Here is an 18355-nt window from a genome sequence, read left to right on the forward strand (position 1 = left end):
AAAAACTTCCCTTGTTCCCTGGTATTTGCCCGAGGTCTTAAAAACACAGTCACTTTCCAGCACACTCATACAGAATGGACTAATCTGTACCAATCAAGAGAGTTGAAGGCAAATTTGCAGAACAACTGGGTAAGGAAGGGACTGTCAGTTTTTTACATCAACTTCACTTTTTTAACTCTGAAATTTTGAATTTAGGGCTTTGTGCTGTGTTGCTGTGTATTGTGCAGTGACCCTTCCAGTAGGCATGTGATATAATACTGAACCTAGTGGCAGTGACCCTTCCAGTAGGCATGTGATATAATACTGAACCTAGTGGCAGTGACCCTTCCAGTAGGCATGTGAGATAATACTGAACCTAGTGGCAGTGACCCTTCCAGTAGGCATGTGAGACAATACTGAACCTAGTGGCAGTGACCCTTCCAGTAGGCATGTGAGATAATATTGAACCTAGTGGCAGTGACCCTTCCAGTAGGCATGTGAGATAATACTGAACCTAGTGGCAGTGACCCTTCCAGTAGGCATGTGAGATAATATTGAACCTAGTGGCAGTGACCCTTCCAGTAGGCATGTGAGATAATACTGAACCTAGTGGCAGTGACCCTTCCAGTAGGCATGTGAGACAATACTGAACCTAGTGGCAGTGACCCTTCCAGTAGGCATGTGAGATAATACTGAACCTAGTGGCAGTGACCCTTCCAGTAGGCATGTGAGACAATACTGAACCTAGTGGCAGTGACCCTTCCAGTAGGCATGTGAGACAATACTGAACCTAGTGGGCTTCTTCTACTGAACCTAGTGGGCTTCTTCTACTGAACCTAGTGGGCTTCTTCATAGAAGATGTATGAAACATTCCTACATACATTTCTTCTCATTTCCTGAGCTCAACTTATATCAGAGCAATTTACTAGGAAGAGGGCTGTAGGAGAGGTGCTTCCTATCACGCTCATCACTCACTGTTCCTGCTTCAGTGAGTGTGACAGTCATCCTCTTCTCCGCTGAAGCCCTGACACCTGTGATAGGCACACCTGTCACACTGCAGCCTTGTTACAGGCACTTTGAAATCCGGAGCGGCACAGATGCCGAACAGCCTCGCATTATATTCGCTGGACCCGTTCTCAGATTAGGAGGCAGAAGTCCTGAGCTTTCCAAGAACTCAAAGACGGATTACAAGAGCCCCATCAAAACAGCTTGAGGTCTGCACTTTATTGGGGACAGATAAAGCTCTTGTGCGGCTGCTATGGGCCATCCTCTTTGAGCTTACTTCACCAGCCCCACTTCTGAGGTGGCGTGTGGCGGCTTGTGAAGTCACCCCGCATGTCTCGGTGTCCTGTACTCCGTGTGCCTTTGCGCTAATCAGCGACACCTCATCCCACACCGAGTGATTTATGGGTGCGGGCTTGTGGTAACGCTTGATTACATAGGCATGGAGGTGCCATGGACTTATTTGAAGCTATGCTCTGCAATTTACAGAAATGAGAGAGGCTGTGCACAGTTCTACCACTATTTGTCATACACTTCTACATTACTATTTGCTTAGAGACTTACCTCGCAATCTAAAAAGAAGAAACTTTTGTTTTTGAAAAATGTTCCTCCCATAAATATGCACTAAATAATGCATTTTATTATGTAAATATACACTACTGCTTAAACACACCTGACATAGATATCCACATACATAACCTCACTAAGGCTAAGTAATAATGATAAGACCAATGACTTTTGGTACAAACCTGCTCCTTTGGTCAAAACGACTTTGGGCTTGCTGCGTGCGCCATCCCCTTTGGTGGTGTAGGCTGCCACGGTGATGGAGTAGGTGGTGTTGGGTTGCAGGCCCCCAATGATCATCTCCTAGGCAGCACAAAAAAAGCAGCTGTAACATTAAGGTTCAAATACATCACACATCCCAGCATCCTATCAGACCTACCACCAAGCCTTTCATTTACCCCGGTATTACACCATGGTTGTACTGACAGTTCTCCGATGAATTTATACAGACCATAAACAGTGGTTTAAGCTTATTATTTTCAGTTAAAGATGAATCATAATTGCATATGTACATCTGCACATATATTTGATGTCAAGAGTATCAGAAATTACAGCATTTTAAAGCAGTTTGGATCGAGCATGTTTCACTGGTGTGGCACTGCCCAGTGATAGGGGAATCAGCATGCCAGTGAGCTTCACGGCATGCTGGGTGTTAGCCCGTGCGGACACGTGGGTTCAGCGTGACAGCCCCGGTGGGTGGTGTCTCCTAGAAGAACCCGATTGCTGCCTCCCCCCTGAGCATGCATGTAACCGTGGAGAGCCAAGGAGGTCTCCCAGCATGCCGTGGGGGAGGCGGTCACAGTGCAATCCACATGCTCCCCCCTTCAGACCTCCCGAAGTGGAATGAGCCATCCTGTCACACCGTGAGGGATACGGCAAGCACACACACAAACACACCATACACACGGCACCACAACACATAACACACGGCAGTTGCTAGGCACACGGACCAGGTACTACATCCTCTACTGATGCATGTCTTTCTCTTCTTTAAGTACCCAGTCGTGCACAAGTCAGAGTAGCCTATATCCACTATGGGGGTTCCCTTTAGCAAAGGTTTTAAACTCACTAACTTAACATACCCATGTTGAGTACACAGTGTGCAGCTTGGCCATGACCTAGTTTAATAAAATACAGAAGAACACCTCCACACCCACCACAAGCGGGACTATCATGACTCGGGTGAAATGAACTGGGCTGATGCAATAACTGGTCCACATGCCAGCTGCTCTGAGCACGCTCCATACTCACATATTCAGCCGTTTCGTCCGTCTCCCACTTAACCCCCGCAACGAAGCATAGGGGAGCGATGGAAAAAGAAAGGGAAGAGCACAGCATGAGAGGAAGTGCTGGGTGGAGGGGGTGGCGGGGGCACTATGAAAGTCAGAGACTGGGGGGAAGAGGAGGAGGAAACAGGAGCAGGTCAACTGATTCTGACAGAACAGGAAAAGGACACGGCGGTCACTAGGGACTCGTTTGCAGACAGAAAAAGTTTTCCATTGGTTAATCAAACATTCGAGCAGGAGGCAGAAATTGAAACGGAACAGGTGTCACATCTCGGGAGACTCCCCTTAATTCTGTCTTGTTTGTTTTTCTCTCTCAGCTTAGTCATAAACCAAGAAATGCCAGAGCAAAACTTTGCTAAATAAAAAGGGCATCTCTCTCGTATGAGGCAGAGTGCTGGTGTGTCTTTGCATGAGGACCTGGAAAAAGGGAGTGTGTGCAGGGATCGTGTCTGAGAAAAGGCACTGTTTGTATCCCAGGAAGTTCCACTCTTTCCCTTTTTGTTTTGACTTTCGTTTGTTCATGTTCGTTCAATGGATATAGCACGAAGTGGTGCTATTTCAGCCTTGAGAGAAAACTTTATGTTAATAACACTTCTCCTTTAGTTCTGTTGATATAAGCTTTGCTAACAGAACTCTGGAATCCTAATGCATCCATTATTCACTTTGGCAGGAAGTTTGGTGAATCGCTTCATGAAATTAGCCCGCCTTGTAAGTCTACATTTTGTGCACTTATCCATTGTGCCGCTCATAGTTGATGGCATGGAAATGATCTTTTACAAGGTCATCAGAGACAAGAATTTACACACTGGCATTTCAAGCTTTCAAGTGGTATCATGGTTTTGATGTCACATACATTTGGCTGAAGTTGGAGATCCTCATAATCAAAAGCTAGCAGGGATGGGGTGAATCTCAATATGAATACTTAACCATACTTGTGTTCTCGTGTACCCATTTTACATCATCTTCCAACACCGAAGACCAGTTCCAATATTAAGAACACAAGTACAGAGGACGGTAAAAATCCCCAGATGTTGGTCCTGCTCCACCCCAGATATCAAGGATAAATTGGTTGCAAGCTCATCAAACGAGACCAATCCAAGATTGTTCACGGAAGGCAAGTTAGTAAGACAGGTCTTGCCAAGACCACAAGTACGATCTTTGCATTCTTGGTATTGTGAGTCATTTACGAATTCAGGTGGGGCAGAGTCAACCTTTGACCCGGAAGAGCTCACCTGGGCGTCAGCCAGCATGACGTCCTTGATGCGCGGGAGGCTCCGCGGGAGGCTGCGCGAGTCGTCATTATCCACACGGACATAGTGCACTTGGTAGCCCCGGATCTGGCCGTGTTGCCGTCCCGGCACTAGGGAGCGCCACATCACCTTCACTGCCGTGGAGTTGAGCACTTCCACCTCAACACGGCGCGGGGGCGCCCCGGGGACTGCAGAAACGGGAGGGGGCTGTTATTTATTTACATAATACAGACACTGAGGACAGGCATGTATCTGAACATGACACAGGATTTTATATATATCAAAACAAGAAACATCAGCTTATACGTAATATAAAAATATAATAGATAAAATATAATAATGCGAAAACCAGACGTAGCCTCACTTCAGACCTTGCTCTTAGCTCTTGGATCTAACCAACCCAGCATCAACTTCTGGTGCCCCAATAGTTTTGATAAACACAGAATGTGTCACTTAAAAGAGATTTTCCAAGGAAAAAATCCCCAGTGTGGAGGAACTCAAAATATTTAGTTAAAAGACTTTCCCTAACCCAAACACAAGGCCCGACCGTGGCACTACAAGAACATCAGCTCCCTTTGTATGCAGTTCTTTCTATGGTTTTTCCTGACTGAACAACATCCTGATACTCATATTTAGACCCTGTACTGATAAACCAGTTCCCAAAAATTTGGATGATCTGTTATCTCCCTAACAGGTATGATTCTAGGATTTTTTTTAAGGTGGGGTATTCGAGAAGGCCCATAATTCATACAGAGGAGCCAACTTTATCGTTAACCAGTAGCCGCTTTCACGCAAAAGTTTTGGAACCTGGCCTCTGGTTACAAGCCTCAACCTTGAAACTCTCGGGCACTGTTGTTGCTTTCACACCATACAGCAGAACTGAGACCTTTATGTTAGATAAGCATGGGAGACGCAATAAGCTTGTATGTTAAACTTCACACATAATTTGAAACTACACTGCCACCCCAAGAACAATGGAGAATGAGCAAGTTGTTTTGTTAAGCTATTTGTTAGTTATTAGGGGGGAGCGGCCAGAATCAAAATGGGACACAACCTTTTATTTACATTTTATTCAAACAACCCGCGACATATATTTCATTAGTAAATCTGGCTGGCAGATCGATCTTTGGGTTTCACAGAATTGAGAAATGGTATAACGTATTCCGCTAATAAGAGCTGGCAAGTTTCACCAGCACCAGCGATATTAAACAAAAGTATATTAGCTATCGACAGAATTTTCTGATGCCTCCGAAGAACTATAATTGAGTTCCTACAGTGTAAACGCAATGAAAGTTTCTGGTTTGGTTCCTGAAAAAAGTTCCTATGGTGTAAAATATAAATATAAAAATATATAAATGAAAGGCTGTGCTGCATTTTGATCACGATCGATCCCCCCAGTAACTAACAAATAACTAACAAAAGGAGTTATTGACCCTCCGTTGTTTTGGTGTAGTTTCGTATGAAATGGAACGTTCAGTTTAACCTAAAACCTTTTTTGCGTCTCCCATGGTTACTTAAAGTTCCCACTTCCTGTTCTGCAGTGTGAAAGCAACAAGAGCTGCCAGGAGCTGCAAAAGTTCTAGCCCAGGGACCATGTTCTGGAACTTGGAACGGTGTGAAAGCGCCTATTAACCAATGACATGTTTTGAATTAGTAAGTGACAGGGGAGGGGGCACTCTGGGGACCAATCAGCTTTTTACCTGGTACAGGTGTCACTATGGCCCAGACCCTATATACACCCCTGCTCCCTAATTGCCACTATGTAATGTATCATTGGTTGTTTTTATCTGAAATCTGCAGATAATATTATTATTTTTATAAAATTAATATAAAATGTTATATTAAAAAACCATGTACGTTTCCCAGGTACAGGGACGTCGTTGACACCTGGGTTGGGTGTTAATACCACCCAGTGATTTGCCTTCTCAAGTGGGAGGAGCTACAGGGTGGGACATACCATCCTCATCTGTGCGACACAGCAGGGGGGGGCTCTCCGGTCCGGGTCCCTTGTTGGTGAATGCGGCCACAGTGACTTCATACTGGGTCCACTTCTCCAGCCCTTGTAGCAGGAGTTGTCCCTCGGTGGGGGGCACTGGGGGCTCCTCGGTGGGCTCGCCGCCAGCTTCGGCCCCCGCCACCCGGTGGCGGACTGTGTACCCAGCCAGGGCGCCATTCTGGCTCTCCTTGGGGGGAGGCTGCCAACTTACCAGCAAAGTGGTGGAGCTGGAACTGCTGCACTTAATGTCTTGGGGGGGGGCGGAGGGCTCTGGTCAGGTTCGGGGGAGGGGGGGGGGCAGGGAGGAAGGGAAAGGAGGGGGGGGAAGGGTGAAAACAAAAAACAAAAAGATGGGAGAGATAAAGAAAATGATAAACGCAAACAAAACAAAACAAAAAAAACAAACGAAAAGACAAAAAAACAAAGCTGGACTTAAAGAACAAATGCATGAGGAACTCGGAAAATAATTTCAAAACAAACAATAGTGATATAGCGCTCATAATAATGATAATGAAAAGCCTGCCTCGAGTTTTTCGCTCCTTACCCAGGTGCACGTCACCACGCCGTATTAACATTGCTGGGAGACAAAACAGCAAAAGTGCCTATTGACCCAGAATGGACAACCTAATTAAAGCCAAACAGGCTGTGAAATCAATATTAAGCGCTTGGCTCTCACCTGTCTGGTCTTGCCCACCAAGGCCTGATAATTGATTTATGGAAAAGCACCCAGAAATGGATTCAGTCATCCACCTCTGGCTAGGGTGGAGATCCATCTCAGCCAGAACCGCTGGCTTTTCCCAGTCCTTTCATCACGAGGCAAGGCACGGTGGGCCCCACTTATTTGTAATTGTTTAAAAGTCATTGGGCATGGTTTGCTGAGTTTTTACTGGAGAGTGCTCTTCCAAAAAAACACATTACCAGCAGGAGCCCGAATGGGTTCTCGTACAGCCTTGGGTTTAACCATGGGGCTGCCCGCCCGTGGGTATAGTTGACTTTGCCATTTAGTCAGATTTTTAAATTCAAAAGATATGCTTATTTGCGTGTGAAACTGCTAATCTACCAATCCTAGCTATCTACAAAGGAAAAGTAACTTTCATATGACTTTTTCCCCACCCCATATGGGCCTCATATCTAAACAAAAAATTGTTTGTTCTATGCCATTTGCAAATATTAACCATTGCTGACTGCCACTTATTTTCAATTCATTATTATGACGTTTAATCTTTGATGAGAATACGAGAATGCAAAATAAATCAAATGGGTACTGGAGGCATTCCGTCGGGAAACATCAGACTGCAGCTTCAAATAAACTGGAAAAATAAAATATTGCAAGCTGTATCTTCAAAACAAATTATTAAATACGTATAACTTAAAACATGGACTGCTTAATGAAAAATTGTTTGCTGGGCCAAAAAAAAAAAAAAAAATCAGAGAAAGATCAGATACCATGGGAAATCATAAAACATGGGAATAACTTCTGCAATAAACGATAAATAAAATGCAATAAGAAAGCAATCGAGCAATCAACACAGTCATGGTCCGCGTCGATACGTACCTGTCCATCTTCTAATACATATACATAAGACTTTCTTACCAACAACCGCCAAGATCACAGGGAGAACACACTCCCTGAGTCGGGGGGGCAAAACCCTCGCCCCCACCTCAATTAAACTGTCAACTATACCATGTCTGGACCTTGAATGGGAGGGGCCATGCCAGATTAAAGAGCAGATGATTATGTTTTTGCTTCTTGCTTTTGTAGGGGGGTGGGGGGGGAGAGGGTTGGCCCACTGCTTCTGTTCAGGATTAAGAGCCACACTGGTCATTTGGGCCCAGGGTGACCACCCCCACGGAGGGCAGATGCTTGGATCGCGCCGGGAGACAGACCCCCTCCCCCCACCCTGTCTGGGACCATCAAAAGGCTGCCAAGAATCCCATTCAGCGGCTCATTCTGCCGCGTTTTTAACCACGACTGCCGGTGATATTATCTTTCCCTGTCTGCCTTTCATTTGGGGCATTTCAGTGCTTCACTGAAAGAGTTTATTCCCTTTTTTCGTCCCCCAGCGAACACAGGGCTCGAGGATGGAGCAGGTGTGTTTGTTTTAGGTAACCACTGCCGCCTGCGTTTTGGGCCTGGACGGCTGTTTCGTGTCTGTGATTTTGTGTCTGTCTGTCTGTCTGAGTGAGAGGCACTGGGCCACCAGCAGCAGACAACACTGGAGTCCAGTCTTGGCCATCTACGCTGAGCCGTCTCCAGTTAAGGCCCCTCCTCACACGTTTCTCCATACCCCGATAACAAGAAGGAGCCGTCTGCGGCCGTTTTGAAAAAACGCACCGCAAACTATAGGGTGTCATCTCTGGAATTACAAGGAGGGCTCCTTAAAGTATAGTCTTTTCTTCTAATGACTACTTCTGCCTGGCTCTCATCAAATATAATCACACCAACGAAGAGTCGGCTCCACAATGGGGTCCTACCCAGCACTGACGCGCAGAGACTCCGTCTGAGTCTTACTTACGAAGGCCGCGTCGGCTGCCGATTTGCATTTGAACGGTGCTAGCCAATTACATCCAACATACCTGCAGATGTAAATAAATGAAAATAAGAGGGCACCATCCCAGGGGTGTGATAGGAAAGCTGCACCTTTAAATTGAGGCCTTGTGCTCCTCGTGGCCGAGACGCAGATTCTCTGTGCACTTCCACCGCCACGGGATCCTCGGTGACGGAGGAAACGCCGCACGGCTCGTCGGCAAAGCGTGAAATGAATTTATCGCCACGGAATGGGATTCTTATCTGTTACTTCCACCCACATACCTCCCCCCCGCCACCCCTCCTCGTCTCCAGGCCTCCTGAACTGTCCAAGCATCTCCCCCCCCCCCCACAACCCACTGTTTAGGGGGTCTCTGGTGCGCGTGGGCGCCCTGGGCCGCCTGGGAAACCCTCAGCCGGGTGGCACGCGTCTGCAGGCAAGCTGCTGTCATGTGGGGCCACTGCCTGTAAAAGCCCAACAACGGGCCGTGACTGGTCATAACCCAGCAGGTCATGTGCAGGGGATGTACAGCACAAAAGGTGATCCACCAATCGAAATGAACACTGGGAATACCGGACCAATCAAACACCGTATCTACTCCAGTAATTCCCCGCATGGATTCTCTACGGCCCCCATGACAGCAGACCCACCCGGGCTCAGTCTCGTTATCTTGGCTTTCTACACAAGCTCAACATCAACATGTCTTGGGCCAAAAAACAGCTCAAACATTACAGCTCCAAAATTCACAACAAACGTAAAAGTCCAGAGTGCTGAGCAGGACAATAAGGCCTAAAATCCATTTCACTCCCACTCCTAATGATCGTTATCTTTTTTAAACCTCCATTTCAGTTTAAATACATCGGAGTGAACAGGAAGCAGATACTCTCTCGCTGGCACTTATCGAGTCCTTGTTAACGGCATCCTGAGCTCAGCGAGGGATCCGTCACACGGGCCGTGGTGGGATCTGCGCGAGGCACAGGACAGCAGCCGCCTCGCCACGTCGAAAGACAAAGCTAACTAACTTCTGTCATGTTCTAGGCTTGCATTTCATATCTGCCAGTCGGGCTTTAATTACCGCCGAACTGGTGCTGCTTTCCCTTCCAGCCGGTGCTGTCTTCACGGGACGGAAATACACTCGCGTCACGTGACGCGCTCAGAGCGCAGCGACTCGCCGCAAGCCTCTTGTCGTTTCTGCGGGGCTGCTGCTATTCACGCACAGCAGAATCCCCCTGCCCCCCCAAAAAAACTGCTCTATTCCTAAACAGGGATGTCTCAGTCGGCGTAAGCAAGCGCACAAAGCGCTTACTGCCATTCAAAGTATGTCAGACATGACAGCAGTAAATTATACGGGAAATCAGAGAGCGCCATTGGGTCGAGATCAGCCTCAGCAGACTGGACTTTCTGCGCACAGATTGTAAGCACTTACCTCCCAGGCATCCACACTAATTTTTAATTTTTTTTTTTGCTTTGTGTTTTTCGTATTTTGACTTTCCATGAATGGGTGACTTTCCCGACCTCGTTAACCTCCTGACATTTCAACTCCCCACAGGCAGGAGGAGGGACTCTGAAACTACCTCATGGAATGGGTCGTGCCTCCATGAACAGCTGGCTTCGGAGGGGCTGCTTGCTCTTTGCAAGAGAGGACTATAACTGGTCTCCACTGATACTTACTTTTACCTTTAGTTTAATGGACTGTTTTTTCCTGCAATGTTTTTGCTGAGTTCTGAGATGCTGCTGACTGTCACATCAGAACCGGCGGAGCCCAGAAAACATCGGAGTCTGTGTCCTTGTGAGATCTAAGCGGTGTGTGACTCATAAACCAAAGGAAGGAAGGGAAAATCAATAAAAAAAATATATATTTAAATATATATAATAATAAAATAAGAAATTAACTGAAAGCAACTGTGACGGCAAGCCATTCCAGGGAAAGTGGTTGTTTTTGTTGCGGTATAGGGGGTGAAAGAGTGAAAGAGTGAGGTCAAACAAAGAAGGACTTTGGGTTGAGCCAACCCCATTCCTCGTCCGAATGGTCTGCAGCTACCGCAACAAGGGGGAGACACAGAGACGCGAGTATGGGAGGACACGGACACACAGGCAGCGGACACACATGGAGACAACACGCATGGGAAGTGGCAGGCTGGCTGGTGACGGGCCACAGAGCTCCACAGGCCCGCAGCCGATTGGTGGGTCATGCAGCCGAAGCGATCTCATTGGCTCTCTGTGTACGCCTGATTGCAGGTAGAATGACCATGAACCAGAGTGCAAACGAAAAAAAATGTGATAAAAGTGAGTTCCTGCGCTGCCTTCCGGAACAGTGTCCAGTCGCGTCGGCAGGAACAGGAACGTGTTAGAGCGCCGCTTCCCCCAGCCCCAAACCCCTCTAACTGCCATGAATTTCCTTTTGACATCTGATTCATATTTAACAGGGGTTTCTTCTTCCACTGGGAAACCCCTCCCACCCAAGTGCCAAAAAAATTACTGACAGGCATCAAGCCTCTGTAACTGGCTGGCCAACCAATTGCTGCTGTGACTGACAGTCATATTTCACTAGGCCATCATCTGCACCCAATTTACTTCATTAGTCTCCTGATTAGACGTGTTGATGATGACTGACCCTCACAATGATAATCATCTTTTTTTTTGTCGTCTGCCGGACCTGCGTAAATGTCAATCAAGTGGCGTAAAATTGTATTTCTGTCATTTGCATCTCGATCGATGGGAGTCGTTTTTTTAAATGCGAAAATATTTCAATCTCAATGATATTTTATGCTCATATATTGAAAAACAAACAAGAAAATAAAATCAGGCCCAGATTTCAGGGACATCGTTACAGTCCCAGAGGAGGAGCTTAGGACTGGCTCTGATGGTTTTGTTCAACCCTACCATTAAAATTGTGTTTCTTTTTAGGAAGAGTACATTTTCTAATGCCTACTTCTGGCCAGCTTTCATCAAGTATAATCACACCAACGAGGAGACTATTCAGAAGCCCTGTCTTCGTTTGACATTTTTTGTGGACAAACATCTCTTATAAGAGTCTAAACTGTTCAGGGCTTTTCAGCTCAGCTCCTGGCCATAAATAGGATGACTTCTAATGACCTGTCCCCCCGCCCCCCCTTTTCACCTGTCGCCACCCCCCCCCGCCCACTACCAGGACGAGGAAACTCATGGCAGTCGCCGGAGTTATGACATTTCATTATGGCTTTACGATAAAGCAGAAAAGTGGTCTTGCTGTTGAAAAGAAACCAACAGAAAAAAAAACAGACCCAAACCAAAAGCTGGTGTTTGGATGAAACCTTGACATAGTCTTTAAAAAACTGTTACATTACCCGCTCGAGACACAAAAAGGTCGACAGGAATAAGCTTATAGAAAAATCACCAGGGTTATAAGACACCTAAAACCTCTCCATTCACAAAGAAACATGGAGCTATAATCCATTAAACTAAACAATACACTCGGCTTACTCTAATTCATCATCATCTAAACCTCTGCCTTGCAAAAAAAAAACGACATCATCAGTTGAGTCAGTATGCAGGCCATAGCTGCTTCACCATCGTGTATGACATGCATCGGTAATAGCTGTTAACGTGAAAATTATGTTATTAAGTTTAAAATCAAGGAAACATGAAATGCAATCTTTCTTCAGGAGCAGACGTGTTGGAAAGACAATTAACATACTTAAAAAGGCCTGCTTCTACGATCAATCTGTGTTACTCTTCCTATACGGGTGTCACAGACAATTTGAGTAACTGTACAAATTCTTGATCGTAGAATTCGATCAGGTAGCTGGTCAGAAACGAAACCACTTACTGGAAACTGAGCAGCATGGGACGTTTCATGTTGAGTAGGATGTTTACTCTGAGCAAATTATAGGCATCACCGTATAATTCAAAATCCAACACCTTTACTCTCGATCACCCCGCTCACGTTATTACCCAGCTGAAGAAGCAGAAAAATACAGAAAAGCACATACTGGCTTGAGACGTCTTCTGGACAATTTCGTTGGTGAAGGCACCAATGCCTTTGCTGGAGACGGCGGCGAGCGAGAAGGAGTACTCCGTGTTTGCTCGTAGACCCTCCACCACATACGAGGAGGTGGGACCAAATTGCTTTTTCATCTGCAACGCAAGGCGACATCACTGGACAGGATTCCTAATCACTGCTAACCACCCAAATCTAATATGGGCACCTGCATGGTACAGTAAGGTACAGGGACTAATACAGAATAAGAGGTAACGTCTGCATTTAGACATCACAAGGACATCAGGACAAAATCTGCAGCAATGCAATAGTCAAAAGTCAACAGTCACTTAGGAATGTAATTACGACAAGGAGGACTGCTTATGTGGCACGGTACCTGGGTGCCAGACTTGCCCTCTTTGTAAACCAGCTCATAGCTGATGATGCCCTCCTTATCGTAGGCAGGCTCCCAGGTCAACTCCACGCTCGTCTCCGTCACTCTGCCCACTTGAAACTTGGTGGGCTGACCCGGAACTGTAGCGGACCACAAAAGAAGCAACTGGATTGTCGTTTGGACTTCGATAATTAACGCGCAAAGTCGGAAAAGCTGACGGGCTTGGTAGATTAGCAGGGCTTCTAAAGAGGCAGACTGACAGAGAGTGAGAAGCATCAGATCTTCACAGCTTCAGGTGGACTCTTACCTCCCTGCAGCACCTTGACGTGTATGGGCTCAGAGAAAGGACCGTCACCCACAGAGGTGAAGGCCAGGACGCGGATGGTGTATGTTTCGGATTGGGTGAGGCTCTGCACAGTCGTCATAAAACTCTGCTGCACGTTGTGGATATGCCACTGGCTCATAGGTAGAGATGGGTCCATAGTATAGTAGACCCGGTACCCCTTGATCTGTCCGTTGGGCTCCTCTGGGTCGTCCCAGCGTACCATCATAGTGTTCTGGGAAATAATACGGGCATGGACATTCCGGGGTGGGCTAGCGGGGGCTTGTTCTCCTGTCCGAGCCTCCACTGGATTGCTGGGTGGGCCCTGTCCAATGGCGTTGAAGGCCGACACCCGTATCTCGTACTCAGTGTTGGGGTAGAGGCCCCCGATGCTGTAGCGCGTGGTGGTGATGCCATCCTTAGTCTCGAATTTGCTGTCAGGGGCCTTAGCGCGGTACTGGATGATGTAGTAAGAGACGGGATCGGGGTTCCCCGAGTCCCAGGTGATGGTGATGCTGGTCGCTGTGGTTTCTGTAACCACTGGAGTGCCTGGGGGCTTCGGCAGCGCTGTCGTCGAGAACAGAGAAAAGTAGTAAACAGGAAGTAGAGAGCATTCGAGACTTTCTACAATTCCTTGGAATGGACACGTGGCAATATCCCGGTGTGTGTGTGGAGTTTGCATGCTTTTCTAATGTTTCTGGAAGTTTCTTTGAAGTATAATAGAGATATATACATATACATCCATTCCTCATTTAGCGACTACCCCAGTTAGCGACCGTTTGCAAGTACGACGGTAATAAAAAATACATTTTCTAACCGATGCCTGTATTTACGACCAAATTTTGCAGAATTAGAGATCTTTTAAATAAAATTTACGGGGTGTTGTTGAAACGTCCACTTCATGAGGGATTAAAGAAACTGAGTATGGAATGCTGAAGCAAACTCATAGGCACAGTCACGGTCACGCCTAAGCTACTGTGACTTTCACTTACTGACCATTTCACTTAACAACCTGCATAATACTAAGGCACCCCTAACCTCAACCCATAACAGACAGCCATCCTGAGCAAACAAAAGGCTATTTATCACCAAATTCTAAACAAACAGTACTGTACTGTGCATTCTGCATGTTAAATTGCCTTGACATTTCTTATCTAGATCTTTATATAATATACAAACCATCTAAGCTATGCCCCTATATGTACGAAGTTACGGCACGGAATAGTTTAAAAGTCGAATCTCGAAACGCAAGATTCCACGGTCACAAAGACATACCATGCAGATATAACATGCATTTATGCTAACAAATATCACGTATGACTAATGTTGATATTTAATGATTTTCTGTGATCCGAATCATTTTCAGTATTGTTTTTGGCTTACAAGTTGTGTGCGAGTTTCTGCAATCCTTCAGCAAGCTCCAAAAATATTCCTGTTTAATTGTTCACAGCCAACTCACGAATAACCAAAACTGCGAATGTAAAGGGATATATATATATATAAATATATATATATATATATATATATATATATATATATATATATATATATATATATATATATATATATATATATATATATATATATATATATATATACATACACACACACATACACACACACACACCCCACTGAAATGTTCTAAAGGACTACGTCAGCCGTCACAAACCGCCAGGGGCCCTGTCCCCATTAGCCCCGGTCCCCTTACACTTGACAATGATCTGGGCCACAGCCTCGATGATGCCCAGACTGCTCATGGCTACGCAGGTGTAGTTGGCCGACTCGCGCACGCTGTTGAGCTCCAGCACGTTGCGGCCTACAGGCATCTCGTCCTCCGGCGTGAGATCCTCGTCGTTCAGCATCCACTTGACGTAGGGCATCGGGGAGCCCACCGCCACGCAAGTGATATTGACGCTGCCGCCCGGCATGATCTCATGATTAGTGGGCAGGATTGAGAAACGAGGGGGCACACGCCGGACTGCAGGGGGCGACAGAGAGCAGAACAGAGAGAGGTAACAAAACAAGCGGATAAAAATGCGACCTTTACTAAACGGTAATGTTGAATCACCCGACAGCATCTGGTAAATGATAGCAATATAAAGCGAGTATGTGTAGTATTAAATTAAATTAAATCATGGTACAGGGCTAAACGAAAAGAGCTGCTTCACCAACAATAGAGATAAACTATGAAGCAACACTTCATAGCAACAAGGTTCCATTGACCAGTATTGGACCCATCACATCACAACTGAGAACACAAAAATCTATTAGCAGTTTCTCATCTTTTAAAATGTAACTGTTCACTCCTGTATATGACTAAACCTCATCCCAACCCTCATTAGACTATATGTTGTCATAAAAAGGACATTAGAGACAGATACCTAAAAAACAGACCCACCCAAAAATGACCCACAGCAAAACCAATACAGGGGCTTAATAAAGAGAAAGCAAGAATGTAAACAAAAACATAACCTTGTAAAAAACCTTTTGTCAAAACATACCCTTTTATGAGCTATATGAAAGTGTACAGCCTTCAGAGCTGGAAGCTTTGCTGTCTGACTACGGCCACGCTGCACTGTCAACCTACGGCTAAAGATGAGAAACTTTAATCTGATTTTTGTGGTTCAGGGTAGATCGAGTGGACGAAGCCTGTTTAGAATCTGACACGGTTCCATCGAGAGATGCAGCTATCATTTTCACAGACACCATGCAGAGGAGATCAAAGAAAAATACAGGAATGTGAACGACAAAAAAGAAAGGCAAGTTCGAGACTGCGATGCACGGTGGAATATAAGAGAGGGGTCGCTGGCATGCTCGAACAAATATGGTTAGAGAAAGAATGAAAGGCGCAGAAGATAAACCAGAAAGAAAAAAAAATGTGGTGAAATGAAGGAAAATGATGAGTTTGATTTTTATTGATTTATCGTTCATCCGATCAGTGTGACCCAATGTGATGTGAGCACAGTGCCACATTGTAGCCCTGCCAGACGTACGACTACATACATATATAGATAATAATAATGTCAAGCAAAAGAACTGAATTGTCAAAATGGCTAGAGATATAAAGCAATGACTGAAAATATCAAAATAATAATAAAAGAAACAGACTAAAGCGACGAAAAAGGAACAGCTTCGTGGGAGTAAAATGCTAGGTTTACGAAAGGTTTTGCATCTCCATGTCCGAAAGACGTGGATGCAGCTGCCAACCCTACACACAGGAGTAAAGGAGGGAATGCGATGGATGGAGCAGTGGCGGGGTCATGTAATTCATTGGCTTAGAGTTTGTTCAACTCTGAAGAGATCTTAGCTTCACCAGCAGAGATACTTACGTTATGTGTAATTAGGCGATAGTTAAGTCCTATTCTGAAGTAAAACCCCATTATTCCCAATTAGATGTGCTATTTAGAAAGGTGCTTAAGGCATGTAGATGTCAGCAAACTGGTTAATGTTTCAACAACTCAATTGGCCTCTATGGGTTTTCTGTGGGGTTGCTTTGGACAACTGAAGTGGAAGTGGCGAGGGAGGGGAGGAAATGTCACAGAAATTTGGAATATCGGTCTTTTCGGTATGGGGAGTCATCCTAGAGGCGTGATGACCTCATGGAATACTGCAGGAAGAGGAAAGGATGGAGACGGCCTACAGACAGACGGAATGCGTGGACAGACCAAAGACGAGAGACCAGATGGTGGTGGGGTGGGGGTGGGGGGGTGTTTTACAAGACCTAGGCAGCAAGACAGCACACTGGTGCACTGGGGACAGACAGACAGACTCGGAGTAGAGGACCTCGTGGACATGGGAGGGGGGAGGGGGGGGGGGTTAAGAAGAGGAGGATATAAGATAAGAAAGAGGAAAGCAAAGTGGGATTCCAATTGGGCTAAAGGAAAAGCATGGTTCTCCAGGGGCTACAGGTCTCACACATCGAGGCTTGAAATCCAGGATCCACAGTCCCCCTCTCTTGGGGAAAAGGAAAGATAAGAAAAACTCATCATACGAGTGCTCTGACCCAAATGGGACTCACTACTTAATACCCAGTGAACCGGCTTACGTCTTAAAAATGAAAAGCAATGCTTCGCTAAAAACGGCAGCAGACACGTTAACAGCACATGCATGTTCAAGAATCTCCGACGCTTACGGCCAGCCGTCTACGGAAGCCGGTGCCCAGGCTTTGAGGGGTGTCAGGAAATCCAGAAAATAAATAAAACGAAAATCTGGAAGGTGTCAGAATAGGCGTTCTGACCAGCGAAGGTGAAAAGGGCTGCCCATTCGCCACAAAGACATGCATGAGTGTTTCTGTCCTGCCTTATGGAGTGACATAGAGATCGAAGGACACCTTGGACATGTAGAGAGAAACGTCTAGAACAAGTCACGTGAGCCCATACACGTATGCAATTCCCGGGTGCAAGACGGCAGAAGTCTTCAGGCAAACAAAGAGTCAAATGGAACTTAAGACCAATAACCCGATTTGTACCACGCTGCTTGTGCTTTTGCTGGAACATTTATTTTGGAGATCTTTTAAAATATATATTCCGGTACACGCAAATCACACCAGCACAACCTTTAGTTGCTCAGAATAGCTGGAGTAAACAGATTATTCTAACGATCATATAAATGACGGCCAATTGAATTGCAGCTGGAGCTGTGAATGGCAACGCAAGCATTTCCAGTTATAGATTGGTCAAGGCTGGTGGGCGGGGCTGCCAGCTTCAGAGGCTGAGCGAATTGGCTTTCATGGGGCAGGCTGACGTCTTCCTCTAGTGAACGCTCGTGATAAAGGAGGTAATCTGAACGGGTACCGCTCACACCTCAAACCACTAAAAACGACAATAAATATGGTGCTTCACAGGAATTATGAAGGCTATTATCATTGTACTGTGTATCAGGGACACATAATTCTGCCCTTACTAATCATGTTGAATTATTACACCTGTGGATATGCGTATTGGCTTGCCCTATTATTCCTGTGTGGGTCACTAATATATTGCCGCTGAAATGATGATGTGTTCATTTCCAACGCAGAGCAAAGAGACTGAAAATGGGTCCCCACTAGGACAGCGGAGGGGCCATCACAACGGGCCA

General features: G+C 45.9%; 1 protein-coding gene across 22 annotated transcripts in view; it reads right to left on the reverse strand.

Moving 5' to 3' along the window:
* The window catches only part of LOC111858790 (receptor-type tyrosine-protein phosphatase S-like), a 141911-nt gene that overhangs the window by 31510 nt on the left and 92046 nt on the right, over positions 1 to 18355 (reverse strand). For 13 of the 22 annotated variants that reach the window (XM_072704174.1, XM_072704168.1, XM_072704173.1 and 10 more), the window contains 8 exons: positions 14988 to 15257; positions 13265 to 13846; positions 12961 to 13097; positions 12577 to 12721; positions 6039 to 6347; positions 4064 to 4269; positions 2797 to 2823; positions 1731 to 1848 (listed from right to left, as the gene is read on the reverse strand). In XM_072704174.1, the coding sequence (XP_072560275.1) occupies positions 1731 to 1848; positions 2797 to 2823; positions 4064 to 4269; positions 6039 to 6347; positions 12577 to 12721; positions 12961 to 13097; positions 13265 to 13846; positions 14988 to 15257 (1794 nt within the window). The remainder of the gene's footprint in view (positions 1 to 1730; positions 1849 to 2796; positions 2824 to 4063; positions 4270 to 6038; positions 6348 to 12576; positions 12722 to 12960; positions 13098 to 13264; positions 13847 to 14987; positions 15258 to 18355) is intronic. The other 9 variants (XM_072704175.1, XM_072704182.1, XM_072704180.1 and 6 more) reach the window with 2 other exon arrangements.

Source organism: Paramormyrops kingsleyae, chromosome 21 (assembly GCF_048594095.1).
Source record: "Paramormyrops kingsleyae isolate MSU_618 chromosome 21, PKINGS_0.4, whole genome shotgun sequence".
Classification (NCBI taxonomy): domain Eukaryota; kingdom Metazoa; phylum Chordata; class Actinopteri; order Osteoglossiformes; family Mormyridae; genus Paramormyrops; species Paramormyrops kingsleyae.